Here is a 22,539-nt window from a genome sequence, read left to right on the forward strand (position 1 = left end):
CCACCCAGAGAGACAGCATTAGAACGACCACCCAGAGAGACAGCATTAGAACAGCCACCCAGAGAGACAGCATTAGAACGACCACCCAGAGAGACAGCATTATAACGACCACCCAGAGAGACAGCATTAGAACGACCACCCAGAGAGACAGCATTAGAACGACCACCCAGAGAGACAGCATTAGAACGACCACCCAGAGAGACAGCATTAGAACAGCCACCCAGAAAGACAGCATTAGAACTACCACCCAGAGACAGCATTAGAACGACCACCCAGAGAGACAGCATTAGAACGACCACCCAGAGACACAGCATTAGAACTACCACCCAGAGAGACAGCATTAGAACGACCATCCAGAGAGACAGCATTAGAACGACCACCCAGAGACACAACATTACAGAATGATATAGCACAGGACTACAGAATGATATAGCACAGGACTACAGAATGATATAGCACAGGGCTACAGAATGATATAGCACAGGACTACAGAATGATATAGCCCAGGACTACAGAATAATATAGCCCAGGGCTACAGAATGATATAGCTCAGGGCTACAGAATGATATAGCTCAGGGCTACAGAATGATATAGCACAGGGCTACAGAATGATATAGCCCAGGACTACAGAATGATATAGCCCAGGACTACAGAATGATATAGCACAGGGCTACAGAATTATATAGCTCAGGACTACAGAATGATATAGCCCAGGGCTACAGAATGATATAGCTCAGGACTACAGAATGATATAGCCCAGGACTACAGAATGATATAGCCAGGACTGTAGAATGATATAGCCCAGGGCTACAGAATGATATAGCTCAGGGCTACAGAATGATATAGCCCAGGACTACAGAATGATATAGCACAGGGCTACAGAATGATACAGCACAGGGCTGCAGAATGATATAGCCCAGGGCCACATAATGATATAGCTCAGGGCTACTTTATTCTACTTGGTGACATGAAATTACAATAACTTCACATGAGGACTTTAACCTTATGTCATTCAATGGCCCGTTTCTTTCAAAGAAAGAATTAGCCTAACCCTAAATGGAAAAGAATTAGCCTAACCCTAAATGGAAGGAATTAGCCAAACCCCAAATGGAAAGGAATTAGCCTAGCCCTAAATGGAAAGGAATTAGCCTAGCCCTAAATGGAAAGAATTAGCCTAACCCTAAATGGAAAGGAATTAGCCTAACCCTAAATGTAAAGGAATTAGCCTAGCCCTAAATGGAAGGAATTAGCCTAACCCCAAATGGAAAGGAATTAGCCTAGCCCTAAATGGAAAGGAATTAGCCTAGCCCTAAATGGAAAGAATTAGCCTAACCCTAAATGGAAAGGAATTAGCCTAACCCTAAATGGAAAGGAATTAGCCGAACCCCAAATGGAAAGGAATTAGCCTAACCCTAAATGGAAAGGAATTAGCCTAACCCTAAATGGAAAGGAATTAGCCTAACCCTAAATGGAAAGGAATTAGCCTAACCCTAAATGGAAAAGAATTAGCCTAGCCCTAAATGGAAAGGAATTAGCCTAGCCCTAAATGGAAAGGAATTAGCCTAACCCTAAATGGAAAAGAGTTAGCCTAACCCCAAATGGAAGGAATTTAGCCTAACCCTAAATGGAAAGGAATTAGCCTAACCCCAAATGGAAACAATTAGCCTAACCCTAAATGGAAAGATTTAGCCTAACCCTAAATGGAAAGGATTTAGCCTAACCCTAAATGGAAAGGAATTAGCCTAACCTAAATGGAAAGATTTAGCCTAACCCTAAATGGAAAGGAATTAGCCTAACCCCAAATGGAAAGGAATTAGCCTAACCCTAAATGGAAAGGAATTAGCCTAACCTAAATGGAAAGATTTAGCCTAACCCTAAATGGAAAGGAATTAGCCTAACCCTAAATGGAAAGGAATTAGCCTAACCCTAAATGGAAAGATTTAGCCTAACCCTAAATGGAAAGGAATTAGCCTAACCCCAAATGGAAAGGAATTAGCCTAACCCTAAATGGAAAGGAATTAGCCTAACCCCAAATGGAAAGGAATTAGCCTAACCCCAAATGGAAAGGAATTAGCCTAACCCTAAATGGAAAGGAATTAGCCTAACCCTAAATGGAAAGGAATTAGCCTAACCCTAAATGGAAAGATTTAGCCTAACCCTAAATGGAAAGGAATTAGCCTAACCCTAAATGGAAAGGAATTAGCCTAACCCTAAATGGAAAGGAATTAGCCTAACCCTAAATGGAAAGGAATTAGCCTAACCCTAAATGGAAAGGAATTAGCCTAACCCCAAATGGAAAGGAATTAGCCTAACCCCAAATGGAAAGGAGTTAGCCTAACCCTAAATGGAAAGGAGTTAGCCTAACCCTAAATGGAAAGGAATTAGCCTAACCCTAAATGGAAAGATTTAGCCTAACCCTAAATGGAAAGGAATTAGCCTAACCCCAAATGGAAAGGAATTAGCCTAGCCCCAAATGGAAAGGAATTAGCCTAACCCCAAATGGAAAGGAATTAGCCTAACCCTAAATGGAAAGGAATTGGCCTAGCCCTAAATGGAAAGGAATTAGCCTAACCTAAATGGAAGGAATTAGCCTAGCCTAATAAGATAATTCAACAGAATGTCACACTGCGTGGGATGACTGCGTAAGGTCTACATGATGCCTTCCATCATATGTGTGTGAAATGAATAGTGCCACACGGACGTAAAGAAACAGTATTGTCTGTGGAGCGCTACTGTAGCGTTTCAATCAGTTACGTCACTCGCTCTGAAACCTAGAAGTAGTGTTGCCCCTTGCTCTGCAAGGGCCGCGGCTTTTGTGGAGCGATGGGTAACGACGCTTCGTGGGTGACTGTTGTTGATGTGTGCAGAGGGTCCCTGGTTCGCGCCCGGGTCGGGGCTTTGGGACGTACTAAAGTTATACTGTTACATATAGACATCTACCCACAAAATATTATGGACAAAAGTTTTGTTCTTTTTCATTTCTTCAAATGTACATTCTTGCTTTGTCGCCATTTTGTTTTCTGAAGCCTTCTATTGTACCCAGAAAAATATAATTACCAATTGTAAATAATAGCTAATGCGGCTTATTCTTTCTATGACTGTACCTCCATTCAGCTCCATAACGTTTCCATTCCTCCCTCCCCAGACAAACTAGGAGACAGGCTGGATTATAACATCACTCAGAACCACACCGTCTTCTTCTTCCACCCAGAAGATGGTGATGAGCTGTATGTTGGAGGCACAGACTTTGTCTTTCAGATTGATGTGGAGTACCGTCGAATCATAGAGGTTGGTACACACAGTCACTGTTCCCTTTCCTACCCTTTGAGATGTATAATAGCCATTTGTGTTTGCTACAAAAGCCAGACATTTAATTATAACGTCAATGCCACAGCAGGCTACATCTCAACAGTAGACATTTCAGAGCTATTATTGGCTGAAGGACGTGGCATTCCGGACAATAGCCATGTCAGCCATGAATTCAAACAATGTCGATGATATCCAGGCTGGAACAAGCTAATGTATGCTATTAAACTGAACACAGTCAGGATAAGCCTCTCATCACATAGGTTTCAGTTTCAATCAAATTTCACTAAAAAATTGACTTTATAAAGCCCTTTTTTACATCAGCAGTTGTAAGTGCTTTACAGATACCCAGCCTGCAACCCCAACGAGCAGTCCGTGCAGAGACAGAAGCACGTTTAGTTATATTTACAGATACCCAGCCTGCAACCCCAACGAGCAGTCCGTGCAGAGACAGAAGCACGTTTAGTTATATTTACAGATACCCAGCCTGCAACCCCAACGAGCAGTCCGTGCAGAGACAGAAGCACGTTTAGTTATATTTACAGATACCCAGCCTGCAACCCCAACGAGCAGTCCGTGCAGAGACAGAAGCACGTTTAGTTATATTTACAGATACCCAGCCTGCAACCCCAACGAGCAGTCCGTGCAGAGACAGAAGCACGTTTAGTTATATTTACAGATACCCAGCCTGCAACCCCAACGAGCAGTCCGTGCAGAGACAGAAGCACGTTTAGTTATATTTACAGATACCCAGCCTGCAACCCCAACGAGCAGTCCGTGCAGAGACAGAAGCACGTTTAGTTATATTTACAGATACCCAGCCTGCAACCCCAACGAGCAGTCCGTGCAGAGACAGAAGCACGTTTAGTTATATTTACAGATACCCAGCCTGCAACCCCAACGAGCAGTCCGTGCAGAGACAGAAGCACGTTTAGTTATATTTACAGATACCCAGCCTGCAACCCCAACGAGCAGTCCGTGCAGAGACAGAAGCACGTTTAGTTATATTTACAGATACCCAGCCTGCAACCCCAACGAGCAGTCCGTGCAGAGACAGAAGCACGTTTAGTTATATTTACAGATACCCAGCCTGCAACCCCAACGAGCAGTCCGTGCAGAGACAGAAGCACGTTTAGTTATATTTACAGATACCCAGCCTGCAACCCCAACGAGCAGTCCGTGCAGAGACAGAAGCACGTTTAGTTATATTTACAGATACCCAGCCTGCAACCCCAACGAGCAGTCCGTGCAGAGACAGAAGCACGTTTAGTTATATTTACAGATACCCAGCCTGCAACCCCAACGAGCAGTCCGTGCAGAGACAGAAGCACGTTTAGTTATATTTACAGATACCCAGCCTGCAACCCCAACGAGCAGTCCGTGCAGAGACAGAAGCACGTTTAGTTATATTTACAGATACCCAGCCTGCAACCCCAACGAGCAGTCCGTGAACAGACAGAAGCACGTTTAGTTATATTTACAGATACCCAGCCTGCAACCCCAACGAGCAGTCCGTGCACAGACAGAAGCACGTTTAGTTAAATTAACAACGGTAGGAGGAATGTTTATTTTCAAGCTGAAAATACTGTGTGTTTTCTGGTATTTAGGGAATAAACGCTGCTATCTGAAATATTTACGCCGGTGGCCAAGTTAGTTGGCTCTTAAAATCAGGATACGGATATGAAAGTCATGCATTCCTCTTGAGTTAAAGCAATAACCTGGATATGTGTGGGTTGACAGTATGAAAAGCTCCTGATTCGGACGAAGCAGAGCCATGTACAGCTCTGAGGCAGGGAAGGTACAACTGGGGAATGTTTTCTCAATCACGTCTTTTGTTCTGCAGTTGTTCCCACTCGGCACGACAGGTGGACAGACCTGTGGAGAGGTGAGTAAATACTCATACAGGGCCTTCAGAAAGTATTCCTATCTCTTGACTTATTCCATATTTTCTTCTCACCCATATACACACTACACACTATACACACTATACACTATACACTATACACTACACTATACCTCATATTGACAAAGTGAAAAGATGTTTTTTGAAAATGAAATACAGAAATATCACATTTTTCATAAGTATTCACATCCCTGAGTCAATACTTTGTAGAAACACCTTTGGCAGCGATTACAGCTGTGAGTCTTTCTGGGTAAGTCTCTAAGAGTGATTACAGCTGTGAGTCATTCTGGGTAAGTCTCTAAGAGTGATTACAGCTGTGAGTCTTTCTGGGTAAGTCTCTAAGAGCGATTACAGCTGTGAGTCTTTCTGGGTAAGTCTCTAAGAGTGATTACAGCTGTGAGTCTTTCTGGGTAAGTCTCTAAGAGCGATTACAGCTGTGAGTCTTTCTGGGTAAGTCTCTAAGAGCGATTACAGCTGTGAGTCTTTCTGGGTAAGTCTCTAAGAGTGATTACAGCTGTGAGTCTTTCTGGGTAAGTCTCTAAGAGCGATTACAGCTGTGAGTCTTTCTGGGTAAGTCTCTAAGAGTGATTACATTTACATTTACATTACAGCTGTGAGTCTTTCTGGGTAAGTCTCTAAGAGTGATTACAGCTGTGAGTCTTTCTGGGTAAGTCTCTAAGAGCGATTACAGCTGTGAGTCTTTCTGGGTAAGTCTCTAAGAGTGATTACAGCTGTGAGTCTTTCTGGGTAAGTCTCTAAGAGTGATTACAGCTGTGAGTCTTTCTGGGTAAGTCTCTAAGATTGAATTGTGCAATATTTGCCCATTATTCTTTTCAAAATTCTTCAAGCTCTGTCAAATTGGTTGTTGATCATTGCTAGACAACACTTTTCAGGTCTTGCCATAGAATTTCAAGTAGATTTAAGTCAAAACTGTAACTCGGGCATGCAGGAACATTCACTGACTTCTTGGTAAGCAACTCCAGTGTAGATTTAGCCTTGTGTTCCTGCTGAAAGGGGAATTCATCTCCCAGTGTCTGGTAGAAAGCAGACTGAACCAGGTTTTCCTCTAGGACTTTTCCTGTGCTTAGCTCCATTCTATTTCTTTTTTTATCCTGAAAAACTCCCCAGTCCTTAACGACTACAAGCATACCCATAACATGATGCAGCCACGGCTATGTTTGAAAATATGGAGTGTGGTACTCAGTAATGTGTTGTATGGATTTTGCCCAAAACATAACACTTTATATTGCACCAATTTGTAAGTCGCTCTGGATAAGAGCGTCTGCTAAATGACTTAAATGTAATGTAAATGTTATATTCAAGTCAGAACAAGTCAGTTGCTTTGCCACATTTTTTGCAGTATAACTTTAGTGCGTTGTTGCAAACCTGGATGCATGTTTTGGAATATTTGTATTATTCTGTATAAACTGACAGGTTATAAATCAACAATTTAAATTGTAAATAAAACAATATTAACTGACAGGTTTATATTGAAAGTTGACAACAGCCTGATTCATATTAGTGTCTACTAGAAGTATTTAGAGACTTCCTCTGGGTCAGAGGATCAGCACTAAGCATGGAAATACACACACAACTCTTTTTAATCAGACTGAGAATAGATATGGTTCCATTTCCCCTCCCTCCGTCTGTCTGAATAATATTTAATCTTTCCATTTCCTCCCGTCTGTCTGAATAATATTTAATCTTTCCATTTCCTCCCGTCTGTCTGAATAATATTTAATCTTTCCATTTCCCCCCGTCTGTCTGAATAATATTTCATCTTTCCATTTCCTCCCGTCTGTCTGAATAATATTTCATCTTTGATCTCATTTACCCTTCAACATTACTAGCCCTGGAGCTGAGTGCAAAGTGTGCCTGTGTGACTGTTGTCTATTTAATATGGTCATGTTTGAATGGTATCTGTCCATATTAATATGATTGATTGATGTTATTATAATGTCGTGCGTCTGCATGATGCCCAGCCCACATTGTGGGTGAGTTGCATCAACATGGATTACCTCTTAAACTGGTTTAAATCAAGGTTTATCTATTCATCTTGTTGCACCACATTTTAAACCTAGTTTTAAATTAATCCCAGTTAAATTAAATCCTTCCTCTAATATAAATTTAGTTTTCACTTTAAACCTAGATTAATTTTAAGCCTGTTGCTCAATAAAACATGTTTTACTTAGATTGGAGATTAATTCTAAACTGCCACTTGAGGTGGTTTAACAGATAAAATGTACTGTGGAGAGACCAAAACGACAGAGTTCCTCAGAGAATAATTAGAGACCGGTTGAATCCTGTTGAGTTTCATGATAACGGTGAGTTTTCAAGGAGAAAGGCCGCTTCTCCAAGGACTCTGTAATGCAACTGGGCAGAAAGGTTGGACCAACCATTAAGCATGGGCGTGATAGGAACGAGGCTGTACCTCCCACTACTGCAGCTCCTGGTGACCCTACGGTTCTATATAACTGGATGTTTCCAGATGGCGGATGGGGACCTTTCTGGACTCCACAAGTCAACCGTCTGCAGGATTGTAGTCAGAGGGTCCAGTGATATTGCCGGTCTGAAGAGTCAGTACATCAGGTTCAGCCCTACAGAGGAAAAAGCAGCTGGATTTTTACAGGAGAGCTAGATTCCCAGGTGTACTAGGGGCAATAGACTGTTCACACATTCCTATTCCCAACCCTGGTGGTGAGAACGGAGAACTATTCTGTAATCGGAAAGGTTACTGCTCCATCAACGTGCAGCCTGTTTGTGATTTCAAAAGGTCAGCTCACCAACATCCTAGCTAGATGGCCAGGATCCAGCCATGACAGCAGAATCTTTGACAATAGTCGTCTGTGTGAAATGCTGGAAAGGAGGGCGTATGAAGGCCACCTACTAGGTGACAATGGATATGCCTGTCGTGGGTACCTTATGACTCCCCTTTTAAACCCCCAGACAAATGAAGAGAGAGAGAATAGACCACCTCTCATATCCTGACAAGAGGTCTCATAGAGAGAGAGAATAGACCACCTCTCATATCCTGACAAGAGGTCTCATAGAGAGAGAGAATAGACCACCTCTCATATCCTGACAAGAGGTCTCATAGAGAGAGAGAATAGACCACCTCTCATATCCTGACAAGAGGTCTCATAGAGAGACCACCTCTCATATCCTGACAAGAGCTCTAATAGAGAGCTAATCCCCCTGTAGTTCACTGGGATGTTAGGAGACTAATCCCCCTATAGTTCACTGGGATGTTAGGAGACTAATCCCCCTGTAGTTCACTGGGCTGTTAGGAGACTAATCCCCCTGTAGTTCACTGGGGTGTTTGGAGACTAATCCCCCTGTAGTTCACTGGGATGTTAGGAGACTAATCCCCCTATAGTTCACTGGGATGTTAGGAGACTAATCCCTCTATAGTTCACTGGGCTGTTAGGAGACTAATCCCCCTGTAGTTCACTGGGATGTTAGGAGACTAATCCCCCTGTAGTTCACTGGGATGTTAGGAGACTAATCCCCCTGTAGTTCACTGGGATGTTAGGAGACTAATCCCCCTGTAGTTCACTGGGATGTTAGGAGACTAATCCCTCTATAGTTCACTGGGCTGTTAGGAGACTAATCCCCCTGTAGTTCACTGGGATGTTAGGAGACTAATCCCCCTGTAGTTCACTGGGATGTTAGGATACTAATCCCCCTGTAGTTCACTGGGATGTTAGGATACTAATCCCCCTGTAGTTCACTGGGATGTTAGGAGACTAATCCCTCTATAGTTCACTGGGATGTTAGGATACTAATCCCCCTGTAGTTCACTGGGATGTTAGGAGACTAATCCCTCTATAGTTCACTGGTATGTTAGGAGACCCCTGTAGTTCACTGGGATGTTAGGAGACTAATCCCCCTGTAGTTCACTGGGATGTTAGGAGACTAATCCCTCTATAGTTCACTGGTACGTTAGGAGACCCCTGTCGTTCACTGGGATGTTAGGATACTAATCCCCCTGTAGTTCACTGGGATGTTAGGATACTAATCCCCCTGTAGTTCACTGGGATGTTAGGATACTAATCCCCCTGTAGTTCACTGGGATGTTAGGATACTAATCCCCCTGTAGTTCACTGGGATGTTAGGAGAGTAATCCCCCTGTAGTTCACTGGGATGTTAGGAGACTAATCCCCCTATAGTTCACTGGGATGTTAGGAGACTAATCCCCCTGTAGTTCACTGGGATGTTAGGAGACTAATCCCCCTGTAGTTCACTGGGATGTTAGGAGACTAATCCCCCTGTAGTTCACTGGGATGTTAGGAGATTAATCCCCCTATAGTTCACTGGGATGTTAGGATACTAATCCCCCTGTAGTTCACTGGGATGTTAGGAGACTAATCCCCCTGTAGTTCACTGGGATGTTAGGATACTAATCCCCCTGTAGTTCACTGGGATGTTAGGAGACTAATCCCCCTGTAGTTCACTGTTATGTTAGGAGACTAATCCCCCTGTAGTTCACTGGGATGTTAGGAGACTAATCCCCCTGTAGTTCACTGGGATGTTAGGATACTAATCCCCCTGTAGTTCACTGGGATGTTAGGAGACTAATCCCCCTGTAGTTCACTGTTATGTTAGGAGACTAATCCCCCTGTAGTTCACTGGGATGTTAGGAGACTAATCCCCCTGTAGTTCACTGGGATGTTAGGAGACTAATCCCCCTGTAGTTCACTGGGATGTTAGGATACTAATCCCCCTGTAGTTCACTGGGATGTTAGGAGACTAATCCCCCTGTAGTTCACTGGGATGTTAGGATACTAATCCCCCTGTAGTTCACTGGGATGTTAGGAGACTAATCCCCCTGTAGTTCACTGTTATGTTAGGAGACTAATCCCCCTGTAGTTCACTGGGATGTTAGGATACTAATCCCCCTGTAGTTCACTGGGATGTTAGGATACTAATCCCCCTGTAGTTCACTGGGATGTTAGGAGACTAATCCCCCTGTAGTTCACTGGGATGTTAGGATACTAATCCCCCTGTAGTTCACTGGGATGTTAGGAGACTAATCCCCCTGTAGTTCACTGGGATGTTAGGATACTAATCCCCCTATAGTTCACTGGGATGTTAGGATACTAATCCCCCTGTAGTTCACTGGGATGTTAGGAGACTAATCCCCCTGTAGTTCACTGGGATGTTAGGATACTAATCCCCCTGTAGTTCACTGGGATGTTAGGAGACTAATCCCCCTGTAGTTCACTGTTATGTTAGGAGACTAATCCCCCTGTAGTTCACTGGGATGTTAGGATACTAATCCCCCTGTAGTTCACTGGGATGTTAGGAGACTAATCCCCCTGTAGTTCACTGGGATGTTAGGATACTAATCCCCCTGTAGTTCACTGGGATGTTAGGAGACTAATCCCCCTGTAGTTCACTGTTATGTTAGGAGACTAATCCCCCTGTAGTTCACTGGGATGTTAGGAGACTAATCCCCCTGTAGTTCACTGGGATGTTAGGAGACTAATCCCCCTGTAGTTCACTGGGATGTTAGGATACTAATCCCCCTGTAGTTCACTGGGATGTTAGGAGACTAATCCCCCTGTAGTTCACTGGGATGTTAGGAGACTAATCCCCCTGTAGTTCACTGGGATGTTAGGAGACTAATCCCCCTGTAGTTCACTGTTATGTTAGGAGACCCCTGTAGTTCACTGGGATGTTAGGAGACTAATCCCCCTGTAGTTCACTGGGATGTTAGGAGACTAATCCCCCTGTAGTTCACTGGGATGTTAGGAGACTAATCCCCCTGTAGTTCACTGGGATGTTAGGATACTAATCCCCCTGTAGTTCACTGGGATGTTAGGATACTAATCCCCCTATAGTTCACTGGGATGTTAGGAGACTAATCCCCCTGTAGTTCACTGGGATGTTAGGAGACTAATCCCCCTGTAGTTCACTCATCTGAGACCATAATGCATGTAGTTCCTTTAGTCCAGAAGGGTTTGTTCTGGATCTATTTTCAGGTTTCCCCGTAACACATATCTGTCAGAATCTGTCATACCAGAAGTCAATCCCATCTAGAGTGTTCTGGTGTATTTCAGGTTGATCGATCTGCTCCATTAGAGCATTACAGTGATCAGCAAGGTTTCTGTCTGCTTGATGCATGCCTGACCTTGAGGCATATCATTACAGACATTCTGACAAGATTGAACCCCAGCCTGAAATGTCAGACTCAACACAGAGTGGTCCGGTATTCTAGAGTATAGCATTTAGAATACTTTATGGATTCCAGTAATGTGCTCGTTTAACACAATGTCTAAATTGGACCTGGGTGGAACATTATCAGCATCGTTAATACAGTCTTCCAAACCAGCAATATGACTATTTAATTCTCCACAGAGGTGAATAGCAGCAACCTCAGGACAAGTAGCCATTTGAGCCAATAGGTGGCTCAGGAAAGAATGAGAATCATGTCCCCATGTAGAGACTTCATGAGAAAATAACACAACAATATTCTGATGCTCAAATCACTGTCCCATTACGCCATCTACACTCTTAGAAACAATGGTGCTACCTAGAACCTGAAAGGGTTCTTCGCCTGTCCTCATAGGAGAATCCTTTGAAGAACCCTTATTGGTTCCAGGTAGAACCCTTTTGGTTCCAGGTAGAACCCTTCTGGTTCCAGGTAGAACCCTTTTGGGTGTCATTTAGAACCCTTTGCAAAGATGGTTCTACATGGAACCCCTAAAGGTTCTACCTGGAACAAAAAAGGGTTCTACCTGGAACCAAAAAGGGTTCTTCAAAGGATTCTCCTATGAGGACAGGCGAAGAACCCTTTTTGGGATTTTACATTTACAGGACTGTGGTATCTAGTTTTCTAGTCAAAAGTCCACCAGATTTTTCAGTTGCTCCTACATGCATTTTCCTATTATGTCTCAACCAAGTGTACCCGTCCATTTCAATTGAATGCTGACCTGTTAAATGTGTCTCATTCAGGAATATAATGTCAGGAGTCAGTCAAAATAACATAAATAGTCTTAGCTCACAGTCCAACCATTACCGTTCCAGTGAACGAGAGTAAACTGGTCAGCATTTTCTGGCTGGACAGGTGATTCTCAGTCCTCCTCGCTATCCGTCCTCCGCAACTCCCCTGCTACCAACATCAGGACTAGGCGAAGGCTGTGGCATCACTCCACCCAATGATGCAGAAATGAATACCGGTCGGGATGTTCAGATCAACGGTTCTGAAGTTCAGATCAACGAGTCGTTCCGTGTGTGACTCTGGCGATCGTAGAAAGCCCCTGCTGAACCTTTTGTCGCTCCTTAGCTTTTGTTTCTGCTGAAGGACATCCACTTTCTCCTGGACAGAAAGCAGTTCCAGCTTGATCACGCCCTGCTCCGGCCCCTCGCCTGCATCCGCTCTGCTGCTACTAGGTCCCACATCCACTCTGCTGCTACTAGGTCCCACATCCACTCTGCTGCTACTAGGTCCCACATCCACTCTGCTGCTACTAGGTCCCACATCCACTCTGCTGCTACTAGGTCCCACATCCACTCTGCTGCTACTAGGTCCACTCTGCTGCTACTAGGTCCCACATCCGCTCTGCTGCTACTAGGTCCCACATCCACTCTGCTGCTACTAGGTCCCACATCCACTCTGCTGCTACTAGGTCCCACATCCACTCTGCTGCTACTAGGTCCCACATCCACTCTGCTGCTACTAGGTCCCACATCCACTCTGCTATTTAGTTGTTAATCAGGTTGAGCTCATGCAGTAAGCGAGTCGACTTTTCTTCTGGTGCTCCTTGTGTCTTTCTCACTGGTGTTGTAAATGATGTTGACCTTCAACAGTTGCTTTAGTTGTTGAATTTTTTTTGTAGCGATATACTGTCATTACAAACTTTTTTTGTTTAATGTTTGACACGATACACAACACACGCTTTTATAAACAATTAGCTCTGATTCTAACGTTCTGATTGTAACGTTCTGATTGTAACGTTCTGATTGTAACGTTCTGATTGTAACGTTCTGATTGTAACGTTCTGATTCTAACGTTCTGATTGTAACGTTCTGATTCTAACATTCTGATTCTAACGTTCTGATTGTAACATTCTGATTCTAACGTTCTGATTCTAACGTTCTGATTCTAACGTTCTGATTCTAACGTTCTGATTGTAACGTTCTGATTGTAACGTTCTGATTGTAACGTTCTGATTCTAACGTTCTGATTGTAACGTTCTGATTGTAACGTTCTGATTGTAACGTTCTGATTGTAACGTTCTGATTGTAACGTTCTGATTCTAACGTTCTGATTGTAACGTTCTGATTGTAACGTTCTGATTGTAACGTTCTGATTGTAACGTTCTGATTGTAACGTTCTGATTGTAACGTTCTGATTGTAACGTTCTGATTCTAACGTTCTGATTGTAACGTTCTGATTGTAACGTTCTGATTGTAACGTTCTGATTGTAACGTTCTGATTGTAACGTTCTGATTCTAACGTTCTGATTCTAACCCTTTCCCAGGGTCCGTGTAAGAATGTCATCACTGTTATCCAGAAGTTTCAGGACAGTCTGTTTGTCTGTGGGACCAATGGGAACAAGCCCCAGTGCTGGAAGCTGGTGAGGACCGGTTTATTTGATGCTTTATTAGACAGTTGTAGAAACTGAGTCGTAGGAAGGTTGGAGACCGGGATTGAACCCTGTCTCCTGCGGGGAGACATATACAGTATAGTGGCAAAGCCGTCCACCCAGCAGGGCTTTCTCACGATAGTTCATAGGTCGTCCACCCAGCGTGGCGATAATTGATTGCTATGTCATTTATGATAATTGGTAAATATTTTCTTAACTCTTCTTGAACTGCACTGTTGGTTAAGGGCTTGTAAGTAAGCATTTCACATGTTGTATTCATCATTTCACGGTAAAGTCTACACATGTTGTATTCAGCATTTCACGGTAAAGTCTACACATGTTGTATTCATCATTTCACGGTAAAGTCTACACATGTTGTATTCATCATTTCACGGTAAAGTCTACACATGTTGTATTCATCATTTCACGGTAAAGTCTACACATGTTGTATTCATCATTTCACGATAAAGTCTACACATGTTGTATTCATCATTTCACGGTAAAGTCTACACATGTTGTATTCATCATTTCACGGTAAAGTCTACACATGTTGTATTCATCATTTCACGGTAAAGTCTACACATGTTGTATTCATCATTTCACGGTAAAGTCTACACATGTTGTATTCATCATTTCACGGTAAAGTCTACACATGTTGTATTCATCATTTCACGGTAAAGTCTACACATGTTGTATTCATCATTTCACGGTAAAGTCTACACATGTTGTATTCATCATTTCACGGTAAAGTCTACACATGTTGTATTCATCATTTCACGGTAAAGTCTACACTTGTTGTATTCGGCGCATGTGACAAATAAAGTTTGATTTGATATCTTCTATCACAGATGTTTTCGTGGGATTGTGATCTTTGGTTCCTGTCTTGATGAGTGTTTTCCTGTGTTTATGCCACAGTATTCTCAGATGCCCAATCACACACTTCAGATAGTCGAGAGTTACAAAGGCACTGGACTCTCTCCTTTCGTTTACTCCCAGAATGCACTCTCCCTCACTGTAGGTATGTGGAACAGATAGCTGTGGACTGTTGTCTTCACTAGAATATAATCTTAACATTCAGTGGTTCAGTGCAGATAATACACTATATATACAAAAGTATGTGGACACCCCTTCAAATTAGTGGATTTAGCTATTTCAGCCACACCCGTTGATGACAGGTTTATAAAATCAAGCACACAGCCATGCAATTTCTATAGGTTTACATTGGCAGTAGAATGGCCACGACTTTCAACGTGGCACCGTCATAGGATGCCACTTTTCCAACAAGTCATTTCGTCACATTTCTGCCCTGCTAGAGCTTCCCCTGTCAACTGTAAGTGCTGTTATTGTGAAGTGAAAACATCTAGGAGTAACAACGGCTCAGCTGCGAAGTGGTAGACCACACAGGCTCACAGAACGGGACCGTGAAGTGGTAGACCACACAGGCTCACAGAACGGGACCGTGAAGTGGTAGACCACACAGGCTCACAGAACGGGACCGTGAAGTGGTAGACCACACAGGCTCACAGAACGGGACCGTGAAGTGGTAGACCACACAAGCTCACAGAACAGGACTCACGAGTGCTGAAGCGCGTAGCGCGTAAAAATCGTCTGTCCTCGGTTGCAACACTCACTACAGAGTTACAAACTGCCTCTGGAAGCAACGTCAGCACAAGAACTGTTCGTTGGGAGCTTCATGAAATGGGTTTCCATGACCGAGCAGCCGCACACAAGCCTAAGATCACCATGCACAATGCCAAGCGTCGGCTGGAGTGGTGTAAAGCTCGCCGCCAGTGGACTCTGGAGCAGTGGAAACGCGTTCTCTGGAGTAATGAATCACGCTTCACCATCTGGCAGTCCGACGGATGAATCTGGGTTTGGCAGATGCCAGGAGAACGCTACCTGCCCCGATGCGTAGTGCCAACTGTAAAGTTTGGTGGAGGAATAATGGTCTGGGGCTGTTTTTCATGGTTCGGGCCCCTTAGTTCCGGTGAAGGGAAATCTACAGCATACAATGACATTCTAGATGATTCTGTACTTCCCACATTGTGGCAACAGTTTGGTGAAGGCCCTTTCCTGTTTCAGCATGACAATGCCCCCGTGAACAAAGCAAGGTTCATACAGAAATGGTTTGTCGAGATCGGTGTGGAGGAACTTGACTGGCCTGCTCAGAGCCCTGATCTCAACCCCATAGAACACCTTTGTGATGAATTGGAACGCCGACTGAGAGCCAGGCCTAAACGCCCAAAATCAGTGCCCGACCTCACTAAATGCTCTTGTGGCTAAATGGAAGCAAGTCCCCACAGCAATGTTCCAACATCTAGTGGAAAGCCTTCCCAGAAGAGTGGAGGCTGTTATAGCAGCAATGTTCCAACATCTAGTGGAAAGCCTTCCCAGAAGAGTGGAGGCTGTTATAGCAGCAATGTTCCAACATCTAGTGGAAAGCCTTCCCAGAAGAGTGGAGGCTGTTATAGCAGCAATGTTCCAACATCTAGTGGAAAGCCTTCCCAGAAGAGTGGAGGCTGTTATAGCAGCAATGTTCCAACATCTAGTGGAAAGCCTTCCCAGAAGAGTGGAGGCTGTTATAGCAGCAATGTTCCAACATCTAGTGGAAAGCCTTCCCAGAAGAGTGGAGGCTGTTATAGCAGCAATGTTCCAACATCTAGTGGAAAGCCTTCCCAGAAGAGTGGAGGCTGTTATAGCAGCAATGTTCCAACATCTAGTGGAAAGCTTTCCCAGAAGAGTGGAGGTTGTTATAGCAGCAATGTTCCAACATCTAGTGGAAAGCCTTCCCAGAAGAGTGGAGGCTGTTAGAGCAGCAATGTTCCAACATCTAGTGGAAAGCCTTCCCAGAAGAGTGGAGGCTGTTATAGCAGCAATGTTCCAACATCTAGTGGAAAGCCTTCCCAGAAGAGTGGAGGCTGTTATAGCAGCAATGTTCCAACATCTAGTGGAAAGCCTTCCCAGAAGAGTGGAGGTTGTTATAGCAGCAATGTTCCAACATCTAGTGGAAAGCCTTCCCAGAAGAGTGGAGGTTGTTATAGCAGCAATGTTCCAACATCTAGTGGAAAGCCTTCCCAGAAGAGTGGAGGTTGTTATAGCAGCAATGTTCCAACATCTAGTGGAAAGCCTTCCCAGAAGAGTGGAGGTTGTTATAGCAGCAATGTTCCAACATCTAGTGGAAAGCCTTCCCAGAAGAGTGGAGGTTGTTATAGCAGCAATGTTCCAACATCTAGTGGAAAGCCTTCCCAGAAGAGTGGAGGTTGTTATAGCAGCAATGTTCCAACATCTAGTGGAAAGCCTTCCCAGAAGAGTGGAGGCTGTTATAGCAGCAATGTTCCAACATCTAGTGGAAAGCCTTCCCAGAAGAGTGGAGGCTGTTATAGCAGCAATGTTCCAACATCTAGTGGAAAGCCTTCCCAGAAGAGTGGAGGCTGTTATAGCAGCAATGTTCCAACATCTAGTGGAAAGCCTTCCCAGAAGAGTGGAGGCTGTTATAGCAGCAATGTTCCAACATCTAGTGGAAAGCCTTCCCAGAAGAGTGGAGGTTGTTATAGCAGCAATGTTCCAACATCTAGTGGAAAGCCTTCCCAGAAGAGTGGAGGTTGTTATAGCAGCAATGTTCCAACATCTAGTGGAAAGCCTTCCCAGAAGAGTGGAGGCTGTTATAGCAGCAATGTTCCTACATCTAGTGGAAAGCCTTCCCAGAAGAGTGGAGGTTGTTATAGCAGCAATGTTCCAACATCTAGTGGAAAGCCTTCCCAGAAGAGTTTTGAATTGGAATGAGATGTTTGACGAGCAGGTGTCCACATACTGTTGGTTATGTAGTGTATAACTACCCAATCAGATCCCTTGGCGTAGAATACGTACGTTTTCACTAAAACGCAATTAATTATTGAATGTCTGTGTGTGTTTCTGTGTTTCTCTGTGTGTCTGTGTGTCTCTGTGTGTCTCTGTGTGTCTCTGTGTGTGTCTGTGTGTCTCTGTGTGTGTCTCTGTGTATCTCTGTGTGTCTCTGTGTGTCTCTGTGTGTCTCTGTGTGTCTCTGTGTGTCTGTGTGTGTCTCTGTGTGTCTCTGTGTGTCTCTGTGTGTCTCTGTGTGTCTCTGTGTGTCTCTGTGTGTGTCTCTGTGTGTCTCTGTGTGTCTCTGTGTGTCTCTGTGTGTCTCTGTGTGTCTCTGTGTGTCTGTGTGTGTCTCTGTGTGTGTCTCTGCGTGTGTCTCTGTGTGTGTCTCTGTGTGTCTCTGTGTGTATGTGTGTGTCTGTGTGTGTGTGTCTCTGTGTGTCTCTGTGTGTGTCTCTGTGTCTCTGTGTCTGTGTGTGTCTGTGTGTGTGTGTCTGTGTGTCTCTGTGTGTATGTGTGTGTCTGTGTGTGTGTGTCTCTGTGTGTCTCTGTGTGTGTCTCTGTGTCTCTGTGTGTGTCTGTGTGTGTCTGTGTGTGTGTGTCTGTGTGTGTCTCTGTGTGTCTCTGTGTGTCTCTGTGTGTCTGTGTGTGTCTCTGTGTGTCTCTGTGTGTCTCTGTGTGTGTCTCTGTGTGTCTCTGTGTCTCTGTGTGTCTCTGTGTGTCTCTGTGTGTCTGTGTGTGACATGAGATTATACAATATTTTTACTAAAATGCAATGAATTATTGAACATCTTTGCTTCCTTGTTGTAAGGTGAGTCTGTTGTGTTCTTTTAGAGGGGGACCTATATGCTGCGGCTCCTTTATACAGCGATGGGAGCTCACTACAGTTCAGAAGGAAAGCTGGCAACAGAACCAATGTATGGATGTATGACAAGTGGGTGACTGGTATGTAAAGAGAGATAATGTATTAATATATCATGGATTAATGTGATAATGTATTAATATATAATGTATTGATGCGTTAATGTGATAATGTGTTAATGTGATAATGTATTGATGTGATACTATATAATGTATTGATATGATAATGTATTAATATATCATGTATTAATGGGATAATGTATTAATGTGATGTATTACTATACAATGTGATAATATCATGCAAGTTGTTCAAATGTTCGTAGATGACCGGCAGGGTGAAACAGGCTTTTCATAGCCGATGCAAATGGCAACTTATTCTCAATATGGTTCACTTTTTTAGACTCGAGCCTAATGGTCGCTGGTCAAAAGTAGTGCACCGTGTAGGAGAAAGAATGCCTTTTGGGACGCTGCCTCATTCTCAGTCTGGCATCAGCGATCTCAGTACAGCTGCGTTAGTGAAATCCTTATCTGTCCGTCTCCTCTTCGGGCTTATCAGCATAGTTGCCAAGCCAAGGCTACTAGCTACGTCAGGATTTAATGTGGCAGACGTGGCTCTGTGGCTGTTAATCATGGCAGAGGGGTCAATGTAGTTTGGATGGAACTCTCTCAGGGTTCCTCTGTGTTAGTACTTTGTGTTGATACAGCCATGTGTTCTGTTGATACAGCCATGTGTTCTGTTGATACAGCCATGTGTTCTGTTGATACACCCATGTGTTCTGTTGATACAGCCATGTGTTCTGTTGATACAGCCATGTGTTCTGTTGATACACTGATACAGCCATGTGTTCTGTTGATACAGCCATGTGTTCTGTTGATACAGCCATGTGTTCTGTTGATACAGCCATGTGTTCTGTTGATACACCCATGTGTTCTGTTGATACAGCCATGTGTTCTGTTGATACAGCCATGTGTTCTGTTGATACACTGATACAGCCATGTGTTCTGTTGATACAGCCATGTGTTCTGTTGATACACCCATGTGTTCTGTTGATACACCCATGTGTTCTGTTGATACAGCCATGTGTTCTGTTGATACACTGATACAGCCATGTGTTCTGTTGATACACTGATACAGCCATGTGTTCTGTTGATACAGCCATGTGTTCTGTTGATACAGCCATGTGTTCTGTTGATACAGCCATGTGTTCTGTTGATACAGCCATGTGTTCTGTTGATACAGCCATGTGTTCTGTCAATACAGCCATTTGTTCTGTCGATACAGCCATGTGTTCTGTCGATACAGCCATGTGTTCTGTCGATACAGCCATGTGTTCTGTCGATACAGCCATGTGTTCTGTCGATACAGCCATGTGTTCTGTCGATACAGCCATGTGTTCTGTCGATACAGCCATGTGTTCTGTCGATACAGCCATGTGTTCTGTTGATACAGCCATGTGTTCTGTTGATACACCCATGTGTTCTGTTGATACACTGACACAGCCATGTGTTCTGTTGATACACTGATACAGCCATGTGTTCTGTTGATACACTGATACAGCCATGTGTTCTGTTGATACACTGATACAGCCATGTGTTCTGTTGATACAGCCATGTGTTCTGTTGATACAGCCATGTGTTCTGTCGATACAGCCATGTGTTCTGTCGATACAGCCATGTGTTCTGTCGATACAGCCATGTGTTCTGTCGATACAGCCATGTGTTCTGTCGATACAGCCATGTGTTCTGTTGATACAGCCATGTTTTCTGTTGATACAGCCATGTGTTCTGTCGATACAGCCATGTGTTCTGTTGATACAGCCATGTGTTCTGTTGATACAGCCATGTTTTCTGTTGATACAGCCATGTGTTCTGTTGATACACCCATGTGTTCTGTTGATACACTGACACAGCCATGTGTTCTGTTGATACACTGATACAGCCATGTGTTCTGTTGATACACTGATACAGCCATGTGTTCTGTTGATACACTGATACAGCCATGTGTTCTGTTGATACAGCCATGTGTTCTGTTGATACAGCCATGTGTTCTGTTGATACAGCCATGTGTTCTGTTGATACAGCCATGTGTTCTGTTGATACAGCCATGTGTTCTGTCGATACAGCCATTTGTTCTGTCGATACAGCCATGTGTTCTGTCGATACAGCCATGTGTTCTGTCGATACAGCCATGTGTTCTGTCGATACAGCCATGTGTTCTGTCGATACAGCCATGTGTTCTGTCGATACAGCCATGTGTTCTGTTGATACAGCCATGTGTTCTGTTGATACACCCATGTGTTCTGTTGATACACTGACACAGCCATGTGTTCTGTTGATACACTGATACAGCCATGTGTTCTGTTGATACACTGATACACCCATGTGTTCTGTTGATACACCCATGTGTTCTGTGTTGAGATGCGACGTGTTTGTTTCTCGCTACTTTTATTGGCAGAAATGATTGTGTAATCGATAGATAGTGGAACACTACAAATGATAACTGGTGTGTTTTATAGAGGAATGGGTTAATTGATTGATACGCCCTGTCCTCCCAGAGCCCACGTTCATCTCCACCTGCTACGTGAGACGTAAGGAGGAGCCGGACAATGAGAAGATATATGTCTTCTTCAGGGAGAAGAACTCTGACAGCAGCCCTGAAGCGGATCACTGGATCTCTAGAGTAGCACAAGTCTGTAAGGTAAGATGGTGGGATAGAGAGACAGTCTGTTAGATGGTGGGATAGAGACAGTCTGTTAGATGGTGGGATAGAGACAGTCTGTTAGATGGTGGGATAGAGAGACAGTCTGTTAGATGGTGGGATAGAGACAGTCTGTTAGATGGTGGGATAGAGAGACAGTCTGTTAGATGGTGGGATAGAGACAGTCTGTTAGATGGTGGGATAGAGAGACAGTCTGTTAGATGGTGGGATAGAGAGACAGTCTGTTAGATGGTGGGATAGAGAGACAGTCTGTTAGATGGTGGGATAGAGAGACAGTCTGTTAGATGGTGGGATAGAGAGACAGTCTGTTAGATGGTGGGATAGAGAGACAGTCTGTTAGATGGTGGGATAGAGACAGTCTGTTAGATGGTGGGATAGAGAGACAGTCTGTTAGATGGTGGGATAGAGAGACAGTCTGTTAGATGGTGGGATAGAGAGACAGTCTGTTAGATGGTGGGATAGAGACAGTCTGTTAGATGGTGGGATAGAGAGACAGTCTGTTAGATGGTGGGATAGAGACAGTCTGTTAGATGGTGGGATAGAGAGACAGTCTGTTAGATGGTGGGATAGAGACAGTCTGTTAGATGGTGGGATAGAGAGACAGTCTGTTAGATGGTGGGATAGAGAGACAGTCTGTTAGATGGTGGGATAGAGAGACAGTCTGTTAGATGGTGGGATAGAGAGACAGTCTGTTAGATGGTGGGATAGAGAGACAGTCTGTTAGATGGTGGGATAGTGAGACAGTCTGTTAGATGGTGGGATAGAGAGACAGTCTGTTAGATGGTGGGATAGAGAGACAGTCTGTTAGATGGTGGGATAGAGACAGTCTGTTAGATGGTGGGATAGAGACAGTCTGTTAGATGGTGGGATAGAGAGACAGTCTGTTAGATGGTGGGATAGAGAGACAGTCTGTTAGATGGTGGGATAGAGAGACAGTCTGTTAGATGGTGGGATAGAGAGACAGTCTGTTAGATGGTGGGATAGAGAGACAGTCTGTTAGATGGTGGGATAGAGAGACAGTCTGTTAGATGGTGGGATAGAGACAGTCTGTTAGATGGTGGGATAGAGACAGTCTGTTAGATGGTGGGATAGAGACAGTCTGTTAGATGGTGGGATAGAGAGACAGTCTGTTAGATGGTGGGATAGAGAGACAGTCTGTTAGATGGTGGGATAGAGACAGTCTGTTAGATGGTGGGATAGAGAGACAGTCTGTTAGATGGTGGGATAGAGACAGTCTGTTAGATGGTGGGATAGAGACAGTCTGTTAGATGGTGGGATAGAGAGACAGTCTGTTAGATTGTGGGATAGAGACAGTCTGT

At 44.0% G+C, this 22,539-nt stretch overlaps 1 protein-coding gene across 2 annotated transcripts in view; it reads left to right on the plus strand.

Moving 5' to 3' along the window:
• sema7a (semaphorin 7A (JohnMiltonHagen blood group)) overlaps positions 1-22,539 on the plus strand; it is a 69,873-nt gene that overhangs the window by 5,461 nt on the left and 41,873 nt on the right. The window contains exons 2-7 of one of the 2 annotated variants that reach the window (XM_071405136.1): positions 3,146-3,288; positions 5,150-5,191; positions 13,696-13,791; positions 14,716-14,818; positions 18,475-18,585; positions 21,057-21,199. In XM_071405136.1, the coding sequence (XP_071261237.1) occupies positions 3,146-3,288; positions 5,150-5,191; positions 13,696-13,791; positions 14,716-14,818; positions 18,475-18,585; positions 21,057-21,199 (638 nt within the window). The remainder of the gene's footprint in view (positions 1-3,145; positions 3,289-5,149; positions 5,192-13,695; positions 13,792-14,715; positions 14,819-18,474; positions 18,586-21,056; positions 21,200-22,539) is intronic. The other variant, XM_071405137.1, reaches the window with a different exon arrangement.

This window comes from Salvelinus alpinus, chromosome 6 (assembly GCF_045679555.1).
Source record: "Salvelinus alpinus chromosome 6, SLU_Salpinus.1, whole genome shotgun sequence".
Classification (NCBI taxonomy): Eukaryota; Metazoa; Chordata; class Actinopteri; order Salmoniformes; family Salmonidae; genus Salvelinus; species Salvelinus alpinus.